The sequence below is a fragment of the Bathycoccus prasinos genome (genome assembly GCF_002220235.1).
Source record: "Bathycoccus prasinos genomic : Chromosome_4".
Classification (NCBI taxonomy): Eukaryota; Viridiplantae; Chlorophyta; class Mamiellophyceae; order Mamiellales; family Bathycoccaceae; genus Bathycoccus; species Bathycoccus prasinos.
The window spans coordinates 358060-380867 of NC_024005.1; the positions used below are offsets into that span (position 1 = coordinate 358060).

The following is a 22808-nucleotide window of genomic DNA, read 5'->3' on the forward strand; positions in this document are numbered from 1 at the left end:
CAAAATTCAACCACAAACTCCACATAAATAAGCGCTCAGTAAACACGAATCAACGCGAATCATCATGCTCGAAGAAACCACCAACAACGCGAACATCATCACCACCACCACAACCACCACCACCAACGAGCCAACACTCACGCAATACGAAGCCGAGCGCAACGCGCGGATACAAAAAAACATCGAACGCATGAAATCGTTCGGCATCGACGACGCGAGGAAAAAAGTGATGACGATGGAATCGAAGCACAAAAACAACGCGACGACGTCCTTGTTATCCAAAAAGCGCGTCAAAAAACGCTCTGAAAACGCAACACAGATGGACAGATCGAAACAACCGAGGCGGACGTCCTCGCGCGTGCGCGGAGAGAAAGCGCCGGACGTTTTCGTGCCCGATGAAAGAAATCTTTGGGAACCGACGTATAACGAGGAAATCTACACGCAAAGGCAAGTTTCGAACTTGGGCGATCGAAAATCGGAGTGGCAACTCTTCGTCTCCGGGTACGACCAACAAGGTCGACGGTTGTACGACAACAACAGAGGCGTGTGTTGTCACCAGTGCAGACAGAAAACGCTGGGAACGCACACGACGTGCAGGAAGTGCAACATGATGCGCGGGAAGTTTTGCGGAGACTGTATTTTTATGCGGTACGGTGAAAACGTTCTGGAAATCAACGAAAATCCGGAGTGGGAGTGCCCGGTGTGTCGTGACATCTGCAATTGTTCGTTCTGTCGCACGAAGAAAGGGTGGATGCCGACTGGGAACATGTACCGAGCCGCGATCGCGAGCGGGTACAAATCCGTGGCGCATTATTTAGTCTTGTCGAGACAGGACGACGAGGAAAAGGCCAAACTGTGCGAAGAGGAAGCCGAACGCGTCGCCGAGCGATTGCAGAGAGAAGAAAAGAGACGAATTCAAGAAAACCCAGAGTTATACGCGAAAGAACAAGAGGAGAGGAGGAATAGGCCGCACTGGTTGAAGAATAAAAAGTAGTAAAGCGGGACGGACAGAAGAGCGGAGGATGTCCCGCGGCCGCTTTGTACCATCACTAGAAGATATACCAAATTGGAGAGAGAAAAAACCACACTTTTTATCATCATCATCATCATCATCATGTCTCCTCCTCCTCCTCTTTCGGAGTCTCACACCGCCGAGTCCCTCCGAAACCTTTTCGCCTCTACTTTCTCTTGGTTCCTCCCCGAGAACGTCATCGACGAGGACACGCTCGAGTATCTGTTCACGAGTTTATCCGATGGAAGTTTCGAGGACAAGGAGGAGTTTCTGGATTTCGTGACGCCACTTTTGATGGAATTATTCGAAGGTGACGACGAAGACGAGGCGAGAGCGCAGTGCACGAAAGCGCACGATTTGTTATACGGCAAGTGTGTAGAAGAAGGGAGCGATACTACGAAAGAGGAGGAGACGACCACGAGAGTGATAAACGTGAAATTAGGTGGCACTCCAGGGGAAGAGGAGGAAAGCGAATTCGAGAAAGAGGTTTCGAGGCGATTGCGAGAGAAGGAAAGAGACCGTTTGCCAGATTTTAGCACGAATACGAACCATCGAAATCAAAACGAAGATAAAGCGCATGAGAAAGAGCAACGGAAAATGAGGAAAAAACTGGAAGAGAGCGAGGAGGAGGTGCGGAAGTTGTTGAGAGAACTGGACGTCGCCAGGGAGACGGCGGCGAAGAGACGCATCGAAGGAAGTAGCGGCGGAGGGAACGGGTCGATTGGAACGATTGAAGTTGGGCCCTTAAACGTGCCGAATCCAGGTGGAGGGCAGGATCTCATCAACGATTGCGTTTTGACGTTCGTACCTGGGAGAAGGTACGCGTTGATTGGAAGAAATGGAACCGGCAAGTCTACTTTGCTGAAGTATTTGGCGTCCAGACGGGTGGGCGACAAGGTTGGTTTCTCCGAGGATGTTTTCGTGCATTACGTGAATCAAGAGGTCACGTTGAACGAGGAGCAAGAAGAATGGTTACCAGTGGACGTTGTGTTACACGCGGATGTGCAAAGACGACTTTTGTTGGAGGAGTTGAAAGAGTTGGAATCCAACGCGAGCGGAGAAGGTGACGTGCAAAGGATTTCTGTCGTTCACGAACATTTAGATTCTATAGAGTCCTCGTCCGCGCACGCCAGAGCGTCGCAATTGCTTCGCAGTCTCGGTTTCAGCGAGGAATTAGCCAGTCGTAAAATGAAACAGTTATCTGGTGGGTGGAGAGTTCGGACGAGTTTAGCCGCCGCGTTGTTCGCGACTCCCGATATATTATTCTTGGACGAGCCGACGAATCATTTGTCGATTCAAGCGGTTATGTTTTTAGCAAAAGAGCTGGTGGAGAATCCAGTTTGGAAATCTCGCATTATCGTCTGCGTTTCGCACGACAGACACTTCTTGGACGAAACCACGACGGATTCGTTGCATATTTCTGGCGTCGCCAAACGAGTCACGTCGCATCGAATGAACTATTCCAGTTGGGCCAAAAAGAGGAGAGAACAGCAAATCGCGTTGAAAAAACGCACGGAATTGAGACAGATAAAGATTGACACGCTGAAGGAATTCGCTGGGCACGGGTTCCGCTACGGCGGCTCCTCGTCGCAAATCAATATGATGCAGAAGAAAGCCTCCGAGGCGAAGAAATTAGAGTTGGAAGCCGAGGAAGAACAAAACGAACTCGCGGATTTAGAAGAAGATAGAGAGAATAGTTTAAGTTTATGCGCGGGAGGTGAATTGCAATCACAATCGATCTCCATGCTTGAAAGTTGTTCGTTTCGGTACCCAAACACAGAGAAAGATATATTCACGGATGTCGATTTAAGCGTCGATTCGAAATCGCGCGTCGTTTTGCTCGGCGAGAATGGACAAGGGAAAACGACTTTAGTTAAAGTCATCACAAACGCTTTGAAAAGTACCGGCGGTTCGGTGAAGCGCGACCACGGCGCTCGAATCTCGTTGGTGAATCAACACCACGCCGAGCAGTTGAAATACGACATGACTCCGTTGCAATTCATGCTCGAGAAATACAAAGGCGACGGAAGTTACAAACACGAGCAAGAAATTAGAGGACATTTATCGAGTTGCGGCGTGCCGACTGCGTTACAAAGCATACCATCCGGAAGTCTTTCCGGGGGTCAACGTTCGCGAGTCGCCATGGCTGCGGTGTCCTATTTTAAACCGCATTTGATCGTTTTAGACGAGCCGACGAATAACTTAGATTTAGAATCGTGCGAAGCGCTCGCGAAAGCCATCTCGGATTTCAAAGGAGGCGTGATTTTGGTTTCGCACGACCAGTTTTTCGTCGAACAAGTTGGCAAAGAGTTCATCGCGATTGAAAATGGTCGCGCCGTGCGCTTCGAGAACTTTAAGAAATACAGAGCGAGCATAGCGGCGAAAATGCCAAAATAGAGAAGAAAATAATAGATGTGTACTCTACTACTGTACGTTGCGCAAAGTGTTCAGAAAGCAAAGGAATATTTACTACGATTAGAAAAGAGAAGATTATTATAAATACCAATGAGCTCTCATGCCGAACGCCGTATCGAAATTCCCGCGTTCGTCTCGATTGATGACGATTCCAGGAAACAGACTCATGGACGGTTTTTGAAACCCATCGCCGTATACGCGCGCGAAAAGTTCCACGTGTTCCCCGCCGACGGCGTTGGAGTGGCCGAAAACGCACCCCCACCCGAGATTTTTCGGCGACAAAATGTCTTTCAAAGTAGCCGTGGCTGGTTTCAGTCTCGCGCTCGGTGGTTTCGTGGCGACGACGCCCCACTCGAAGACATCTTCGCCCCCGCCCCCTCCGCCGCCTCGTTTACTTTTCGATTTTGAAAACGATGATTTACCACCGCCGCCGCCTAAAACGTCTTTTTGCACCCACGCGCTGACAACCACGTCTTCTATGGCCGCCGCCACGCTGACGCTGGCAATCTTTTGCCCGTTCGCGTCCACTGATCCTCCTAAAGCGCCGGCGTAATTCACGTTCTTCTTATTCGTATCCTTGTTCTTATTGTCTTTCCTTTTACTCCTCCAACTCCCTTGACCAATCACTCTCGCCGTCGGTTCGTCCACTCGCGTGTTATTCCCGGCGCACATGGCCAAATTCACCGTCGCGTCTGAACTCACTTCGCACCCGACGCTCACCGCTGAATCCCCATCCCCCAACGCTGCATAACTCGCCCCCGTGGACCCAAATCCAGTTAAAGATGCGTTTTCTTGAATCGGAGACAAAGATGCAAACTGATCTCGGCCTTCAAAACCGAGCGGCGTGACTCGTATCGTCACGCCGTCGGGAACGAGCGAAGGTATGGCGTTGGATATTTTGTACGAAAGTTTTCGCAAGGTGACCGCGTGTAACTCTTGCCCGTCTTCCGTGAACTGCAAAGAGAGCAAGAGAGAGAGAAAAGGTGAGTTTAGTACCGCTAAAATCGAGCGTATGAAGAAAAACGTACCAATTTCCCTCCTTCGCAGGCAAACAGAGAGGTTAAAACGTGTCCAATTTTCGGAAAGTGCGTCTCGCAGTTTACTTTCATTTCCGCGCCTTTCCGCACGCGCTGACTCGCGGTGACGTTAAACTGGTTCTCGTCCGCTTGCGGGTGGAGGAAACCGCTCTCCACTTTCGCTTTCACGCGGTGGAATATCGAGTTTGAGGAAGAGGATGAATGTCGTTGCACATTCGTTTCCAATCGGTGCACTTTTTCTCGCAACGATTTGATGTCCGAAAACGCGTCTCGAGTGAGACGTTTCAGGTTGGAAATATCGTCGTCGTCGATTTCCTCTCGATCCTCCTCGTCTTCCTCTTTTCGTTTGTTGAATACCATTCTTCTCGTTCTTCTTCTTCTTTAACTTCTTCTTTATATAAACAGAGTTGTTATGGGGAAAAATGGCGACACTTTTCCAACTGTTTTAATGCGTTGCTTCTCTGCTCCTGCGGCGCATTCTTCGAGCACTGTCGCGCTTTTTAGCCACCAGACAAAGACGACGAGAAAGAGCAGAGCACGAGAGCGCTTTTGCAGTCGCAGTATTCGCGACGAAAACGCAGGAGTCAAACCTAGACGCGATGATGATGATGAGGAGGAGGAGGAGGTTTTTGGCGGCGAGAGAGAGATGCGAACGACGAATACGAATACGAATGCGACTACTACGCATCGTTCGAAGCGAGGACGACGGAAAAAGAGAGATATTTTACTCGCGTGTGGTAGCCTTTTGCTTTTTTCCAACACTTCTTCTTCTCAGAAGGAAGAAGAAGCGTTCGCCGCTGGGATGATGGATTTTACCAAACAAAGCCAATCGACGTTCCAACTCGGACCTTTGCAAGTCACTTTGCAACGCCTGCGAACGCTCCGGAACGACATTTTTACATCTCTCGAAGAAGAAGAAGGAAAAGAGGGAAAGAAGAACGAGGACGATACCGGTGTTGTGGTCGTGAAACCTGGATCGGAAGAAGCGATCGCGAGATTACGAAACGCGACGTTGGATTGCACCTCCGCCAGACCGGCGTTGGAGGCGTACGCCAACGTAAGAGACGTGTGCACGCTGTCCATCGTCTTGAAGAGCGTCTCGAAGAAATTCGCGACCGAGGAGGCACGAGAGAGAGCGAGAGAGAGAAAAGATGAGACGGTTCAGGCGTTCGCGGAGTTAGAGCGAAAGTTACGAGATGTAAACGCGAGTAAGGAAGACATCGACGCGGAATTTGAAAACAGTAGGGCGAGCGTGAAACGGTTCGCCGAGAGCGTCCTCGAAGCGTTCGATTTTAGCGACGAAGAAGAGAAAGTGAAAAGAGAGGCTTTTCCCGACCTCTTCTCCTGAATGTAATCTCACTGCGAATACCGTAAAACGACTTCGTGAACGCAAATTGGTAGTGTTGAATACTAAGACTGCTTCTTCGCGGCGCGAGCGATGCGACTCGTACGAAAGCACCGTCAACTGTCACGTCATCACGTTCGTATCTAAATCTCGTCACAAACAGAGCGCACACCTTTCAACGCCGACCTCTGTGCGCTTCGCTCGTTTCGGTGCATCGATCGCGGGTATAAAAAATGTCCGCGAATCAACTCATCGACCCGAGAAACCCTCGATTTACGATCGTTCGCGAGTACGAAGCGTGGTGTCGATTGGATAATCCATACTTGGAACAGAACCCAAACGTCCCCAAAACGCCGTACCTTCTCGTGGCGGGAATGGCACCGTCCGCGCGTGCCAAGTGCGGGAAATGTTCGGATAAGATAGAAAAAGGTACGGTTCGAGTTGGGATGCCGTATCAATGGCGAGGGGCGTTTTTTAGCTACGTGACCGGGTGGTATCACGCGGATTGCGTTCGGTTTGAAGGGGTGACCCAAGAGGAGGTGCGAGCGAGGACGTATTGGAAAGGGGAGAAGGAACATTTGGCGCAGGTGATGAAAGGAAAGAATACGCACGTGGAGAAGCTGGGGAAAACGCAAAGAGTGAAAATGAATGTCGAATTTATCAAAGACGAAACGGTGCGAGACGAATTGATGAGGACTTTGACGTCGGCGAGTAAGCCGAAGTGCGAGGAGGACGAGGTGGATCCGAACGAAGGGACGTTTTTGAAAAGAGGAGAGATTCAACCGGCGGAGCCGCCAAGAGGATTGGTGAGGAGTTTGTTGCCGTTTCAGAAAGAAGGGTTGGCGTGGATGATGGAGAACGAGAAGACGCAGGTGAAAGGCGGGATATTAGCGGACGAGATGGGGATGGGGAAGACCATTCAGGCGGTGTCGTTGGTGTTGAAGAGTAAGGAGGCGAGATTGGATCGAATGCGAGAGTCTGGGGTGATGGAGACGGATGGCGACGAGAAAGGGGCAGAAGTAGACTTAAATGTAGAAGACGAACCCAAGGCGAAGAATAGCAAACGCAGTAAGAAGGGTAGCCCGAAGAGCGGCGGAGAAGAACACGTATCGAGCGCGACAAAAATGTCGGCAACCAACGCGCATGATGCTTCTTCTTCTTCTTCAAAGAACAAGAACACCACGTTAATCGTCGTCCCCACGTCTGCGTTGGTTCAATGGGAAGACGAAATAAAGTTGTGCACGAAAGAGAACGCGTTGAAAGTGTTCGTGTATTATAACGACCGCAAACGGAAGACGATCGTCGAGGAGATGCGCGCGGCGGATGTCGTGCTCACGACGTTTCCGGTTTTAGAAGCCGAGTACCGCAAATGCGAGATGCAGAGTAAAGTGCCGTGTGCGCATTGTTTTAAACTGTTTCTTCCTCGCTCGTTAGCGGTGCACAACAAGTACTTTTGCGGCCCAGACGCGAAGAGAACTCAGAAACTCGAAAAAACTGAGAAGACGAGAGAAGTCGCGAATACGAAAGCGTTGGCGACGTTGAACGTCATCTCGAAAGACAAGTTGAAGGAAACGTTGGAAAACTTGAACAGCGGTAGTGGTAGAGAAGAAAAGAAGAAAAGTGGTGGTAAATCGTTAATGGCTATCGCGCGTGGCTACATGCAGCAAGGCGGTCGTGACATGTCCATGTACGACGGAGCGCATAAAGCGCGAGCGGCTGCGGCCGAAGGTCTCGTCCTCGGCTCTAACGAGGACGAGGAAGCAATCACGGAGGAAGAATTGAAAGCGATTCAACCGAAAGTCACGAAAATCGTCGAGATGGGCTTTGGTTTTCCCCGAAACATGATTGAAAAAGCAATCGTGGATAGCGGCGGAGACGTCGACGTCGCCGTGAACGCGTTGATGGATTCGCCGAAACCAAAGACGACGATGAAATCGAAAGGATATAAAATGGAGGTCATGGACGATAAAGAGACGGAAGTGATTTGTTTGGACTGCGATAGCGACGAGGAAGAAGAGGACGCGACTGTGGTTGCTCCGACGACGAGAAGTACGAGAAGTACGTCGAAGAATCCGCCCGCGGCGAAAGAGAAGAAGAAGAAGAAGGCCACCTCCGCCGCCGCCAAGAAAACGAAGAAGAAGAGCAAAAGCGCGAAGAAAAAGAAAAAGAAAGGCAGCGACGACGACGACGATTCGGATTTTAAAATGGAACCTGAAGAAGAAGAAGAAGAAGAAGAAGAAGAAGAAGATGATGATGATGGAACAGGAACAGAAGAAGAGATCGTAATTACCAAAGTCACTCCTCCGAAAATCAAACGAGATCGTGAAAACGACACGAACAGCGAGGACAACAGCTTACTTTTCGGCAACACGGACGACCGTGACATCAAGGAGTTATTGCTTCAAACCTCATCTTTGCATCAAATTCACTGGGAAAGAATCATTCTCGACGAGGCGCATAAAATCAAAGCGAGGACCACGTCAACCGCGAAAGCCGTGTACGCTTTGGATAGCGACTACAAATGGTGTCTCACCGGCACGCCGTTACAAAACAGAGTCGGCGATTTATACTCGCTCGTCCGTTTCTTACAAATGGAACCGTACTCGTTTTACTTTTGCACCGCAAAAGTCGGCACTAAAGACGGCTCGAAAGAAGGCCTTTGTGGTTGCAAAAGCGCCTGTTGGGACATGGGACCGAACAACGCTTTTTGCGTTCAGTGCGGTCACGCTCCTTTGAAACATTTTTCAAAGTTTAACAAGGACGTCATCAACCCGATTCAACGCTACGGTGGTGTTGGCGCAGGTAAGAGAGCGTACATGACGCTTCGTAACGACATTTTACTGCCGGCAATGTTGAGACGAACGAAGAAAGAACGGGCCGCCGACGTCGTGTTGCCGCCGTTGACGGAAAACGTCCTGGAACCCGAGTTTGACCAAACCGAGCGAGATTTTTACGAAGCGTTGTACGCGAACGTTACCGCGAGATTCGACGGGTTTGTCAAGAAAGGCACGGTGTTAAATAACTACGCGCACGTGTTCGAGTTGCTTTCCAGGTTGCGACAAGCGTGCGATCACCCGTATTTGGTTTTGCATTCTCGCAATCCAAAGTTACGCAACCAACAGGCGGAGATGAAATTTGAGAAGAAAGAGGAGGACGACGAGGAAGAGGAGGAAGAGGAAGAAGAATACACGAAGTCGAAGAAGAAAACGAAGAAGAAGCAAGAGTACGAAGTCCGAGAAAACGTTCCGTCTGACGCGAAAGAAACCATGCATTACTGCGGCATGCCCGATTGCGGCGAGAAAGTCGAACCGGAAGACGCGGCGACGTCCAAGTGTAAACACATCTTCCACCGCGAGTGCATTCAACCGTACTTGGAGATTGATTTTGGCGCAGATGGCATTAAATGTCCAAAATGTCGAACCAATTTGACCATCGACTTGTTTCCAGACGCCGAAGCGATCGATAAGATCAAAGCGCCAAAAGACGAAAGAGGCGGCGGGGTCAAGAAGAAAGGCAAAGGCGAACTCGACGCCGATGACGTCGTGCCGAACAAATCAATCTTGAATCAAATCGATTTGAGCGAATATCGAACATCTTCGAAGATTGAGAAAATGATGGAAAAGCTCCGTGAGATCCGAAGCGGTCGCGATGGTAAAAAGAACAAAGCCATCATCTTCTCGCAGTACACGAGCATGATTGACATCGTCGAGTGGCGCATGAGGAAGGAAAATTTCGTCATTCGCAAACTGGTCGGATCGATGCCTGTCACGGCGAGAGCACAAAATTTGCACGAGTTTTGCACGGACCCAGACGTGGACGCGATTATCATGTCTTTGAAATCAGGAGGGGAAGGTTTAAACTTGCAGGCGGCGAATTACGTTTTCGTCTTGGAGCCGTGGTGGAATCCCGCGGTGGAGATGCAAGCGGTGATGCGCGCGCACAGAATCGGGCAGACGAGAGAGGTGACCGCGTTTCGATTCGCGTGTAAAGACACGATCGAATCGAAAATGCACGAATTGCAAAAGCTAAAGCGGTTAGTTTTTGAAGGGACGATGGATGGAAACGAGGCGAGCATGGCGAAGTTGTCGCCGGAGGATTTACAATTTTTGTTCAAACGCTAATAATCATCAAGCGTTGTCTCGTCTTCACAAAGAAGAGGGGGTAAATGCTGAGAGAGAGAGAGAGAGAGATACCATAGTACCAGGTGGTACTTGTAAAGATACATCACTATTGCGCAATTAATATACTACATTCTATTCTACATTCTACCAGTCTTTAAAGATCTCCCTCGCTGCGAGTAACTTTGGATCGTTCTCGCCTTTTTCGTCGTCGCGCATTTCTTGCTCCAACACCATCTTTTCAATTTCCGCCAATCGCGCCGTGTGCGACGACAGTATAGCTTTCGACGGCTCTGGCAACTGTGGCGGTGGATAAGCTCCACTCTCCAACGCCTTCCAGTCGAAGTTTTCAAACCACGGGTGATTTTTAATCGCTTGCGCGCCACCTTTCAAGTTACCTAATCGTTTCGCCACGCGTCGTTGTAACAAACCCGCGATTAAATCACAACCTTCCTCGGAGGTGTAAATCGGGTAAGTCACTTGGAAACTCGCGTCGGCGATGCGTTGCATAACTTGCAACGGATTATTTTGTGGCGGTTGATTATCGCCTCCTTTTTCTCCTTGGCCTCTTTGACCGAACGGTTGTAACCCGGAAATGATGACGTAAATCAACACGCCGAGGGCCCACCAATCGACGCCGTAGGAATACCCTCGCGCTAAGACCATCTCTGGCGCGACATATCCAGGCGTCCCGCAAAACGTGAACGTTTGATGACCACTTTCGCCAATATTCTTCGCAAAGCCGAAATCGCCTAGTTTAGCTCGTCCTGATTTATCCAAAAAGACGTTTTCTGGTTTCAAATCTCTGTAGATGATGCCCAATTCGTGTAAATACTCAAACGCACACACGATGAGAGCGGCGTAATACCGAGCGGCGTCTTCGTCAAATCCAACCAAAACTTTCCTTAAAGGCGCGTCTGGTTTGGTAGTGTGAGCCATTTTCCGAACCGTCGCGACCGAGACGAGCGCGTCCATCAAATCAAACCCGTTCATCAAATCAATGAGGAAATATAAGTGTCGATCGGATTGAAAGGCGCCGTGTAAGGAAATAATCGAAGGATGGTTCAATTCCGCGACTATTTTACGCTCGGACAAGACGTGCTCTGGAGAGGATTTCACCGCAACTTTCCGAACGCGTTTGATCGCGTATTTTTGTTGCGTGTCGTAGTGGTTGCACTCATTGACGCATCCGACCGCACCGCCACCGATTAAAGTACCCTCGGAGACTGTGAAAATGAACGGCTGCAAAGACGCGTTGAACGAACCAGAGGTGATGCTTTGGACGAAGGATTCGTTGAAGGCACCGATGGCGTCAACGTCCCGGTAAATAGACGACTCATCGGCTGGATTGTGTGCGTCGTAATACAAATTTCGCGATCCCATGCCAACGCGGCGTATGCGTAGGATACCTTGGAATGTCTTCACTAGTGACTTTTTCTGGGAATCTTGCGCGCTGGCGTCGCCTTCATCGATTTCACCCACGGCGGCGGTTGCGCTACTCCTTTCAGCATCATCGTCGCCACTTTCTAGCGTTTCCAGTTTCCCACTATCAGGAGAGGTATCGTACGAGTGAAAGCTCTTTCTCTTCTTCTCTTCGCTCTGGGGACTCGATATCTTTACCTTCTTCGAGTTACGCTTTTGCGTCACGCTATTTCGTCTCGATAACAAATCTTGCAACGTACCCATCATCGCGACGAAATCGACGCGCTTCAACTTTAAGCACCGAAGCGGTGCGTTTGGCCCTACTTTTACCGTCGCGTCTCTTGGTTTTTCGAACAGGAGCGCCTTCTCGCCGAAAAAATTCGATCGAAACAAATGATTGACTAAAATGCCAAGCCTAGCATCGTCGTCTTCGTCGCTGTCGCCAACGACAGGCGTGTCGTCGTCGTTGACGTACACCAAAGCTTCTCCAGAGACGATGATGTAAAATCCACTGTCGTCGCCTGCGTTTTCACCTTGTTGTAATATAACTTCGTCCGGTTCAAATTCAACTTCTTCCATCGCGTCTGCGACTCGCAGTCGTTCGGCAACGCTCAACGGCGCAAACACCGGAACGAGACTCATGAACACCGCAATCGATTCTCTAAAATCTTCAGCCGCCCTTTTCGCAACCGCTCGAAACGCGCGACGTGGGAGCACCCACGTTGACCAAGCGTTCGTTTCGGACCTCTCTGATGATCGCACGGTGGCACTTCTTGGCGCACCGTACATCAACGCCAACTCGCCGAAAATTTCGCCCGGTTTCTTCACGTTGACTTTCACTTCCACGACTTCTTGCGCAGTTACCGTCGTGGTCGAAGTTGTTGAAGCGGCGTCTTTACTAGTATCTATCTTTTCGCTGATGCTCGTTTCGCTACTCACGGCTACTAAGTTGTTCTTAATTTGTCCGGAAGATGTCGCCACATGGTTCGATTCTCGTTCTAACGATAGGCGCTTCTTTACCTCCGCTTCGTCTTCCTCGTCTTCTTGCGCCTCGTCTCTGGCGTCGTCCGATTTCGTACTATTTCGCGATCGTCTTCCTAAACGAGACTTTGCTAACGGCGCTTTCGCTGCTGGTGGAGACGATGATTCCGGGTCGTCGGTGTTCTTATTGTTGACCAAGGTTGTCGTCGTCGTTTTCGTGACTCTTTCGTAAACGTCAAATTCACCTTCGGCGACCAAGAACAACGCATTACCTTTCTCTCCTTGCGTGACCACGGCATAATTTTCCTCGAAGGTTTCTTTCCACATCACCGAGATTAACTCTCGCAACGTGTCTTCTTTCGCGTCTGCAAATAATACCGATTTTCGCAACGATTTCAAAAGAAACGCGACGTCATCCTCGGAATGCTCGAATTTCAGGTCGTTGAACGACACCGACGATCGGTTAATCATAGACGTCGTGTGCGAGTAGTAGCTGCGAAATTGTTGCTTTTCCGCGCTCGTCGGGGTCGTCGGTGGTTTGCCAGATCCAGGACTATCAAACGACGATTTCCTCCTATGTATTTCATGTTTCGTCTCGTTGCTGCTATTGGTCATAATCGACGGCATCTTCACCGAACTTTTCCTCTCCAGCATCTCTCTCAACTGTTTCTTGAAAGTCACCGAGTTTACGCGTTTATCCACGGTCAAAGCCGCGTCTGGCGTTTTCGATCCAGGCGTCGTAGGATTACTACTTTCCTCGTTCTTATTATCTGTTGTATAATTTGAATTTTGTAACCCAGCCGCCTTGTCATCCGAAGGCGTAACAATCGTCGTCGTCTGAATCGTCGTCTGAATCGTACTCGCGTTATTAAATCTCTCAACCAGCGACCCAGATCTCGACGCTATCCTTCTCTCCTCCTCGATATTCTCCTCCTCGTTCTCCTCCTCGTCGTCGTTATCGTCGTATCTGGTAATTAATTCATCCTCTCTCGTTCTCCTCGCCCTCGCAGGTTGCGTGCTCTCCAACAAGCGCATCGTCGACGCTTCGTCTTCATCCGCGGCTCCATCTTCGTCCTCCTCTTCCGTCCCGGCGGCTTCCGAGCTTACGCTCGCGCCCGCGTGTTGCAAACCTTTAAAGTTTTTCAGCTTCGGTTGTTTCGCGTGTTTCTTCAACCCGCTGCTCGTTATTAAAGTCGTCGTCGCGTTCGTCGATGAATGCGTCGTGTTTTTGACGTTATCCTTCTCCTTCGCATTTTCGTCCTCCTCCTCGTGGTGGTCTTCTCTTTTGAACGTGAAGCTCAGTTTGCTCGTTTCCACCTCTGCTTTCATCTTCGTCTTCGTCTTCTTCTTACTGCTGCTGCTACTCTCGCTCCTTTCCACGTCGTCGTTCTTTACGTGCACACATTCCTCCTCTTCCTCTCCCCCTTTACGAACGGACCCACTTTTGGGTGAGCTGCGCGGTGACCGAGGTGGTTTCAAGGGCGACCGTTTCACCTTCGTCGTCGTCTTCGACGTTGTTGGTGTCGAATTGGAATCGGACGAATGAATTCCATTCACATTTTGTTCCGCTCGTTCTCCCTCTTCTTTCTTCAAAACCGACGATCCTCCCGACGTCGTCGATATCAGAGTCGTTTTGGAGCTCGCGCACCCCATGCTCTTCCCTCTCTCTCTCTCTTTCTCTCTCTCTCTCTGACCTCTCAGCACGAGATATATTCTCTTAAATCTCTCTAGAATTATATTCTCGTTACGAATTTTTTTATGCCGCTTCGAGAGACAAAAGACTCCGCAGAGTACTACGAAGCGGTTCTGTCTCTGAAAAGCACAGGCCTTACTTACCGCACGAAACAATTGAGTAGTCTTTGCTCTGTGTGCGAGAGAGACTTGTTTGTCGAAAACGCACTCGAGAAAAAGTCGCGCTCTTCGCACTCGAGAGCTCTTTCATATTCTTCTCGATTTCCTCCTCCTCCTCCTCTGCGATTCTTTCAGAATCACAACGAGAGATGATACCTCTGCGCGTTGTGGTTTTTCGCGGGTGTATATTATTAACATGCGTTTGCATGTGTTTTGCGTTTGACTTTTTTCTGGTCTTCTTTTGAAACCGTTTTTTTCTTTTTTCCTCGTCGTCACAAAAAAAGCGATTATTCATTCGCGCGCGCGAGAGACGCTTTTTATTCTGAATCAGAAGACGCGAAGAAGGTAAAGAAGAAGAAGAAGCGCATCAAAAATGATGTTCTCCTCTTCGCGCGGCGCGACTTTAACGATCGATCCTTCTTCGATGACCGCTGCTTTTCTGCGAAGACGACGTTTGTCTTCTTTATTCGCTTCTTCTTCTTCTTCTTCGTCTTCTTCCGCGAGACGATTTTCTCGCCTGGCGGCGATTTCCGATAACCCAAAGAAGAAGAAGAAGAATTCTTCTTTCCCTGTAGAAGAAGACGACGGTTCTCCTCCTCCTCCTCCGTATGTATTCGACGACGAAGACGAAGACGCAGAGGAACGCGACGACGACGAGTACGACGAAAAGGACGACGACGTGATGGAGAAACTGATGATGAAAAGACGAACGTACAGCAGACGGAGAAAAGAGACCAACATCGTACGCGGGAACAAGAAGACGATTCAATCGCCTCTTACACCTACCACTACTCCGAATAAAGTGGTACAAAAGTACAAGAAGAAAGACGTGCTTTTCCAACAGGCGGTGGAGAAGGACATCGAGGAGGCGATTTTTGTGCACGACGAAGAACAGAAGGAGGAAGAAGAGAAGGAGAGATGGAGCGCGAAATCAGAGAACGAATTGGTGGAGGAGTTTTCGAGGTTGTTGCGGGTATCGGAAGGGACCATGAACGCGCCTTTGCAAGCGTTTCGGTTCGCGCGGCGGTACTTTCTCGAACGAGAGGATGATGATAGTGAGTTTAGCAGGGGGGAGTCGTACTCGCAGTCTCGGTTTTTTAAGAAGATGAACGTGGCGCAACACCACGGGCCGTTTTTTGACCAGTGCGCGAAAGCGAACGCGTTTGAGTTGATGATGGAGTATTACGGTTTGTTTGATCCGAGGGACGATAAGATGGACGGCGGACGGTTGGCGAATGCGTTTATATCGAGAATGTCGAGGGAGATGAGAGACGGGGAGAATAACGACGAAGGATTCGATTTGAACGCGTCGACGACAAAAAGCGCGAAAAAGAACCGCAACCAAAGCAACAACATTAAAAACAACAACGCGTTTTACTTTGAATTCGTGAGACAAGCGTTTGAAATGTCGCTGACGAAGAATGAATACACGGTTTCGGCGTTTTTAAAAGCGTGCGGGAAAGCGAATCGACTGAACGATGCGAAGAAAGCTTTCGAGAATATGAAGAAAAATGGTACGCCCAAAGCGATCGTGTATCGTTCCTACATCGATTGTTGCGCGAGCTGCGCGGATTGCGAGGAGGCTTTAGAGACGTTTCGTCAGTTCAAAGTGGACGTACTAGGTAAAGATAAACGAATTCGAGACGATACGGACGCGGTGCGAGCGTTCAATGGCGTCATCGCGGCGGCAAAGAATGCGAGGAACGTCAACGTTGCGAAAAGTATTTTCCAAGAACTCACCGAGGACTTTGCGTACTTAGCGCCGACGGAGATTACGTACGGTGCGGCTATCACGGCGGCGGCAAACGCGTCTCCGATACCGGATTTAGAATTTGCTTTGGAATTATTCAATCGATCGAGAGAGGATCCGAGCGTTCAAGGCGACATGAACAAATACATCGTTTCCGCAACCTTGTCGTGTTTACAAAGATCGTTGGCGGTCGGGGCTTTTACCGAATCGAACGCTAAAGCTGTCGCGTTGGCGAAGAACATCACTAGACCGCTTTTGCAAAGGTACGAGGAAGAATCGAAGAGACTTCGCGAAACGAACAAACTCAACAACGGTAAAGATGATTATTTTAACGTCTCGTCGCAAGTCTTTAGCGCTTTAGTGTCTGTGTATGCGCGCGCAAACGACGTCGAATCCGCGATGGATATCATCGAACAAATGCAAAAACTCGGGTTTGCCGTGAATCGACACATCCTGACGTCTGCGTTGACGGCGTGTCGACCGAGGGCAGACGATGCGAACGGCCAAGCGATGGCTACGAAAGGCGTGGAATTATTCGAGCAATCGAACAAATCTGTGTGCGAAACGTCCTCCGTCGCGAGTGCGGCTATGTTTCTGTACTTTCATCTCGGCGATGCAAAGAAAGCGACGGATTTATACGACACGGTGAAGCTCAGAACGAATGAAAACAGCACGCTGGATAACCAAATTCTTTTCAACACGATGTTGTTACACTGCGCAAAGAAGACGAAATCGCACACGTCGAGTAACAACGCCGAAAATGCGATTTCAATCTTTCGCGATATGCGACGAGCAAACGTGCCCGCAACGGAACGCACGTATTCTCTAATGCTTACTGCTTTAGGAACGCACGGGAATCGGTTTACAGACGTCGAGAAAGTGTACAAGTTAGCCAATCGCGATCCGAACGTTCTCGTGAACGATTTCATGCGCACGGCGTGGATGGATGCAAACGTGAAAGCACACCGAGTCGAAGAAGCTTTAGATGTGTACGATTCTATTATCGAGTCGTACTCTAACATCGAAGAGATTGGGGAAGATACAAGCAGCAACGCGTCGCCGTCTATTGTTACGTTCGGAAGTGCCTTGTTCGGGTGCTTGACCATGAGCGTCGAGCGCGAAAACGTTGACGTTGCGGCGGAGAAGGCGTATAAAATTTTCGCGGATATGGCCAAATTCAACGTCGTACCGAACGATTGGTGTAGCAATCTCTTCGTGAAAGTCATCTCTCGAGCCGGACGCGTCGAAGATACCATATCGGAACTTAAATCTATAATCAAGTGCGGTGGTTCCATTCAAGACGACACGCTCGAAGGCGTCGTGCGCGCTTTGTGCCGAGCCGGATACCCCGAACGAGCTTTACGCGTATACAAATGGCTTCGCTCGAGACAATCGGACAACGAGAACAAAAGCATGAAAGCGACGATAAAAACAAGTACTTCCGTTGCACCGAAACAAGTCGCGTACTATCACTTAACCCGCGGAACATTTCAAGATTTGGTACAATCGTGCGCCGACAACGGCTTTCTCGCTGACGCTTGGAATCTCGTCGAGAGACGCAAGAAGTACCATTCTGGCGGAAAGATGACGGTTGCTGAAGAACTCGGTCCGTTAGCCATGGGGTCTCTCTTCAAAGCCGTCGCACGAAACGCGGAAGTTGTCGAACAAGAGGTTGACTTCATGAGCAAGACGAAGACCATGGCGAAACTTGCGATTGAATCCGAAACCTCTCTGTTTGGCGCGGACGTTTTGTGCGCGCTCGTGGAAGCATTCGCGCGATCCGGCGATCTCGCGTCCGCCATGGAGTTTTGGGAATACTACGAGAAACAAAACAGCGAAGCAGATGACTTACCGAGAAAGATGAAAAAAATCAACCCGTATCAAAAAGATACCCCACGATCGAAAATGTACGGCGCGCTCATCGACGAATGTTGTCGACTCAACGAAGTCTCCTCCGCCTTGAGCGTATTCGATAAAGCGAAAGATGCCGAGGTCGGTTTGAACACCGTCACCTTGGCGTTCTTGGAATCGTGCTGTCGACGATCGAGAGTGGACGAATGGCGCGTGTTTGACGTGTGCGCGCAGATGCGCATACAGTCGGAGCAGAGAAAGTCCATGAAGAATCCGCAAGCGCAGCGTCCTTTGTTCTCGCACCACGTCACCGGAGATTTGGAATACGAAACCTCGAACGGCAAAGAATCTACAGTCGACGCGACGATAACGGCAGCGATGACTCCGGCAGTGCCGCCAAAACAATACTCGGACGCGATTGAAAGCGCCTTGGAAAACCGGAGCGCTGCGCCGAAAAGCGGGAACAAGAAGAAGAACGGCAGCCGAGAGAGGAACAAATATAAATCAGCCGAAGAAATGCACTTCTTCGACGACGAAATGTACTGATAAAAATCCTATATACTACATACCAACTTTAGACTGAGCTTTATTTACAAAATTTGCGCGCACCGCGAGCGGCTCAGCTTTGCTAATATTATATACATCGTGTTGTTGTAAGAATAATCCGTTACAATTGTTGTACACATAAAAAATGCATCCTCAAAGCGAGGTGTCATCTCGTCACTTCTTCTTCGAGGCATTTTTTTCACCGCTGTCGAAAGCCTCGTGCGTCGCGTCGTACTTTGCCAGAATGTACTTTAAAAACGTCGTTTTCTCGTACTTTGGCTCCTCTCCTTCTAACACTATCGGTTCGATCTCGCACTCGTAACTTGGCTCGTAAAAAAATGCCGCCGAATATCTCTCTTTCGTTCCGTCCGTTACGACTCGATGGACGGTGGATTTGAATCGATCGTTCGTCCAAAATTGCATCAAATCGCCAATGTTACATATGAAATCATCCGGCCGCTCGCTTTCCTTCCCCTCCTCCTCCGCGCCGCCCAAATTGACTTGCATCCAACTCTCGCTCTTCTCGTCGAAAATCTCCAACCCTTCCGAGCCTGGTTGCACCCACAACATGGTGAGCACGCCGTAATCGCTGTGCGCTCCGCACGCGAACTGTTTCCCTTCGCTCTTCACTTTCCCGTACTTCAACGGTCTCAAAAGCGCGTTGTGCGGCTTGAACTTGTCCTCAAAAAAACCCGGTAACCCTAACGCCTCCGCAAACGTCGGGACGAATCCGTCGCAGAATTGCACCATCTCTTCGTAATATTGTTCCATGGCCAGGCGGAACCGGATGCCGATTTTTCTCGCCTCGGACTCTTCTTCGTCTTCGTCTTTCGCCTCCTCCTCTTCAGGTGGCCACCAAACATTCTTCCCGCGCAAAGGCAAGTCCATCTCCCAGTCTTCGCACTCGCGACCGATGTAAAACCCTTCTTTACTGTCCCCGTTCGCGTTCAAATCGAGTTTCTCTTCCATTATCGGCGAATACCCGCGGTTGTTCGCGTTTTGTTTCGCACGCATTTTGAACTTTACCGGCAGCGCGTAGAACAGTTTCGACGCTTCGTGCATCTCGCGCACCGTGGATTGCTTCACCGAATGGTTTCGTAATATAAAAAAACCGTTCGTTTCGCACGCCAAACGCACTCGAGCGGTGATCTCGGACGAAGTTAACGCGTTCACGTCGATTATTGGAAGCTTCATCGCGTGTCTTTCCGCGCGCGTGTAATGAGGGGACTTTGTTCAGGGAAAAGTGGCTTCACTTTTCAATCGCTTTACTCTCTCTTAAAGACACCGGCGCGCGCAGCGTACGAAAGGATACATGCTCCGAGCGTCCTCGAGCAGCGCGGCGTTTACTACTTCTTCTGCTTCGCAATCATCTTTAAATCACAGTCCTCATCCTCATCGCGTGCCAGAGTCGCCGTCGAAACGTAAACAGAATCGAACGATGATGAGTAAAAGCACCGGAGGAGGATCGTTCGCGGCGTCGACGTCTCCGTCGTCGTTTTGTCTGAAGACGCTCCTGCCGTTGCTCGCGCTCGCGTACTTACTCCTCCTCGCGGAGGAGTTTCCTACGTTTAACAACGCGAATTCGGTTGCGCGCGCGACGAATACTGGAGGATACAGCGACGAGAGAAACATCTTGTGCGACGTCGGGGTTCCGGAGTTTCTCGTCTTCGTCGACGCCGGGTCGACGGGATGTCGCGCGCACACGTTTCGCGTCAACTACTCCGCGGATGATGAAGACGAAGGAGAAGAAGGAATGAGTTCGTCGGGAAGCGACGATAAAACGAGGTTGTTCTCGCTGACGACTGTAGGGAAGAAAGTGAAAAGTTTGCACCCGTTGGCGTCTCTGCGCGGGAAGAGCGAAAAGGACATCGAAACCGCACTTCTGCCGATGTTGGAAGGCGCGATGCGGAAAATCGAAGCCATTGAAGAGGAAGAGAAGACGAACGGGAAGAGGAAAAGGAGGAGGAGGAGGTCACCAATAACGACGAGTTTTGGGAAAGGAGAGCAGAGTGAAGGGAAAAGCCGAGTGCCTTTGTACGTCTGGGCGACGGCCGGGATGCGGATTTTGACGGAGAAGGAGCAGAAAGAGTTGTGGCGTTCCGTCGCTTCGGTCGCGCGAAAAGCGACGCCGAGATTCGCCATCGGGCGGGAAGAGGAGCATTTTAAAACTATCGATGGGGAAGACGAAGGTTTTTACGCGTGGTTAGCGGCGAATTATTTAGTTGGGGTAGACGTGACGAGTATCGGAGCGGACGTCGATGGTTTCGGAGGGTTGACGGAGGAGGAGAGGAATCGATTGTTTAGAGAGATGAACAACGCGAGGAAGCCGTTGGAGGAATCGGTCGGGGCGATTGACGTCGGTGGCGGGTCCGCGCAAGTTGTCACGCTAAGTGCGAGTGGGTTTATGAGAAAGACGAAGAAGATTACGAGCATGGAGCAGTTGAGGAAAGCGGTGCGCGTGAAATCGTATTTAGGCTACGGGGCGAATCACATGGAAAAGAGATGGCGGGAAGCGTTGGCAGAGAGAGGCGAGAAGAGAGATCCGTGCGGGTTTATCGGGTACGAGGCGAAAACGTCCTCGAATGCAATTTTGATCGGGTCCGGGGAGTATGAAAAGTGCGCGTTAGGCCTGAAGAAACAGATCCAAAAGATGCTGGCAGAAGATGGGAACGGCGACATGAGATTGCCGAAAGCCTCGTTGAGCGAAGACGTCGGCCAGACGAAAAAATTTTTGGGCATGAGTTTACTCTATCACGTGACGCACTTCATCTCTGTCGTGATGCCGTCGTCGTTGGTGACGTTCCCGAAACCGACGCTATTGGAAATAGCGGACGCGGGGAAATCGTTGTGCGCGACGACTTGGAGCGTTGTCTCGTCTGATTTCGACGGGAAGGATCCGAACACGCCGTCGGATAGGTTGAACGGAAGATGTTTCGACGTCGCGCTTTTAGACGCGTTGTTGAGCATAGACGAGAATTCCAACACGGTTGGTTTTGGGTTTCCGAAATACAGCGCGGGAGTGAGTAGCGACGATTCCAGCAACGGTTTGCGAATGATTGAATACGCCGAAGATGTCAACGGATCCGAGGTGGAGTGGACGTTAGGTGCGGCGATTAGCGAGATCCATCCTGCAGCTAAAGCGCAAGCGAGCGGACCTGGCGGCGACGCGGCTGAGTTTGAGCAAACGTGCGACATTCGCTCGTCGTTTGCGACTGTTACGGGCGTGTTTAAGAAAATGCTCGCGATTGTTTTCGTGGCGATTGGTTTGTTTTCGTTGTACTCGGCGAGAGCGGTGAGCAACCTATCGTCGTCCGGGAACAGTTTTTCCTCGTCCGCGAGTTTATCGTCGCAAGTATGATTTTAATACTTATTATTAGATGTTTTAAAGCGGTGCAAGAGTGTACAATTAAACTATTCTATCTAGACTTCTAAAACTCCGTGGTGTGGTACCACCTAAAGTTAATACTATTTATACATTTGATATCATTCATCCAAAGCGACGCACCTCGTCATTTCGAAAATGACAAAATCGTCCGAATCCTCGCGCACGTGTTCCGGCCACAAAGGATCAGTGTTCGTTACCTTTTTTATGCGAAACGTATCCTCGCACAAACTCTCGAACAAATCCACCGCGCTCGGGTTGTGCTCTCTGCAAAACGCCATCACGCACGCGCGACTTCCGCACAATTTCACCGTATCTGCTAAATTTTTGATGACTTCCTCGTTCGACGTGTAGCACAAATCCGCGCCAATGACCAGATCTATTCGCGAAGGCGACAGAAGCGTCTTCACGCTCTCAACATCCTCCTTTCTTCTCGTTTCGCCCCACTCCAAACGCTGCACGGAAACGAACTCCGAAGCGCCACTCTCGCGCACGTTATGCCTCAAAAGATGTAAAACGACATCTAAATCTGTCACCACAAACCGAACGTCACCGTTTCTCTCTCTCATCTTCTCGACCACGCTTTCGACGAGAAGTAGCGTCCCCGCCCCGGTCCCCGCGCCGAGTTCTACCACGCGCGTTGTTTTACCAGCAGCAGCTGAAGCAGCAGAAGCACCCAAAAACTGCTCCATCTTCTCCTCTCGCTTCAAATACGCGGCGAGAAGTAACGAGGCGTCCCATATGGTAAACCCAGTCTCTGGAACTGGATCTCGATCGTCCTTTCTTCGCGTCTTCTCTTCCTCTTCCTCTTCCCCTACTCCTTCTTCTTCTTTCATCTTCAACCGTTTCTTGAGTTCACTCGAGCTCGAACACTGGGAAATCCGCGCGTGGATGCCCCCGCTTTTCTTCGTCTCCTTCTCCTTTTCCTCCTCGTTTACGTCGTCAAAAGGAGGGGGAGAGTACGTGTCTTCGTACTTTTCTTTGTACGAGAGAAACGAACGACGCCACGACATCTCTTCGTATACCGCGCGCAGGTATTCGTTCTGAGGTGAACTTTTTCCAATTCAGAAGAGAGTTTTTGCCTCATTAGATACGAGC

The 22808-nt window shown here is 50.1% G+C and overlaps 10 protein-coding genes across 10 annotated transcripts; 6 read left to right on the top strand and 4 right to left on the bottom strand.

Annotated features, from left to right (window-relative positions):
- Positions 1-64: 64 nt before the first annotated feature.
- Positions 65-994, top strand: Bathy04g01860 (predicted protein; the record flags this gene model as incomplete). The annotated part of the gene is made up of 1 exon (XM_007513532.1): positions 65-994. The coding sequence occupies one exon, from the start codon at positions 65-67 to the stop codon at positions 992-994; it is 930 nt and encodes a 309-aa protein (XP_007513594.1).
- Positions 995-1114: 120 nt separating this feature from the next.
- Bathy04g01870 (predicted protein) lies at positions 1115-3409 on the top strand (the record flags this gene model as incomplete). Its single annotated transcript, XM_007513330.1, has 1 exon — positions 1115-3409. One exon carries the CDS (start codon positions 1115-1117, stop codon positions 3407-3409), a length of 2295 nt encoding a protein of 764 aa, XP_007513392.1.
- A 96-nt stretch (positions 3410-3505) lies between these two features.
- Positions 3506-4824, bottom strand: Bathy04g01880 (unknown protein; the record flags this gene model as incomplete). Its single annotated transcript, XM_007513448.1, has 2 exons — positions 3506-4381; positions 4456-4824. The coding sequence occupies 2 exons, from the start codon at positions 4822-4824 to the stop codon at positions 3506-3508; spliced, it is 1245 nt and encodes a 414-aa protein (XP_007513510.1).
- An 88-nt stretch (positions 4825-4912) lies between these two features.
- On the top strand, positions 4913-5812 carry Bathy04g01890 (predicted protein; the record flags this gene model as incomplete). The annotated part of the gene is made up of 1 exon (XM_007513722.1): positions 4913-5812. The coding sequence occupies one exon, from the start codon at positions 4913-4915 to the stop codon at positions 5810-5812; it is 900 nt and encodes a 299-aa protein (XP_007513784.1).
- A 230-nt stretch (positions 5813-6042) lies between these two features.
- On the top strand, positions 6043-9930 carry Bathy04g01900 (DNA repair protein RAD16; the record flags this gene model as incomplete). Its single annotated transcript, XM_007513402.1, has 1 exon — positions 6043-9930. One exon carries the CDS (start codon positions 6043-6045, stop codon positions 9928-9930), a length of 3888 nt encoding a protein of 1295 aa, XP_007513464.1.
- A 144-nt stretch (positions 9931-10074) lies between these two features.
- Bathy04g01910 (serine/threonine-protein kinase gad8) lies at positions 10075-13983 on the bottom strand (the record flags this gene model as incomplete). The annotated part of the gene is made up of 1 exon (XM_007513665.1): positions 10075-13983. The coding sequence occupies one exon, from the start codon at positions 13981-13983 to the stop codon at positions 10075-10077; it is 3909 nt and encodes a 1302-aa protein (XP_007513727.1).
- A 622-nt stretch (positions 13984-14605) lies between these two features.
- On the top strand, positions 14606-18328 carry Bathy04g01920 (predicted protein; the record flags this gene model as incomplete). Its single annotated transcript, XM_007513495.1, has 1 exon — positions 14606-18328. The coding sequence occupies one exon, from the start codon at positions 14606-14608 to the stop codon at positions 18326-18328; it is 3723 nt and encodes a 1240-aa protein (XP_007513557.1).
- A 174-nt stretch (positions 18329-18502) lies between these two features.
- Bathy04g01930 (2OG-Fe(II) oxygenase) lies at positions 18503-19522 on the bottom strand (the record flags this gene model as incomplete). The annotated part of the gene is made up of 1 exon (XM_007513574.1): positions 18503-19522. One exon carries the CDS (start codon positions 19520-19522, stop codon positions 18503-18505), a length of 1020 nt encoding a protein of 339 aa, XP_007513636.1.
- A 247-nt stretch (positions 19523-19769) lies between these two features.
- Positions 19770-21686, top strand: Bathy04g01940 (predicted protein; the record flags this gene model as incomplete). The annotated part of the gene is made up of 1 exon (XM_007513567.1): positions 19770-21686. One exon carries the CDS (start codon positions 19770-19772, stop codon positions 21684-21686), a length of 1917 nt encoding a protein of 638 aa, XP_007513629.1.
- A 125-nt stretch (positions 21687-21811) lies between these two features.
- Bathy04g01950 (predicted protein) lies at positions 21812-22723 on the bottom strand (the record flags this gene model as incomplete). The annotated part of the gene is made up of 1 exon (XM_007513491.1): positions 21812-22723. The coding sequence occupies one exon, from the start codon at positions 22721-22723 to the stop codon at positions 21812-21814; it is 912 nt and encodes a 303-aa protein (XP_007513553.1).
- Between the last annotated feature and the right edge of the window lie 85 nt (positions 22724-22808).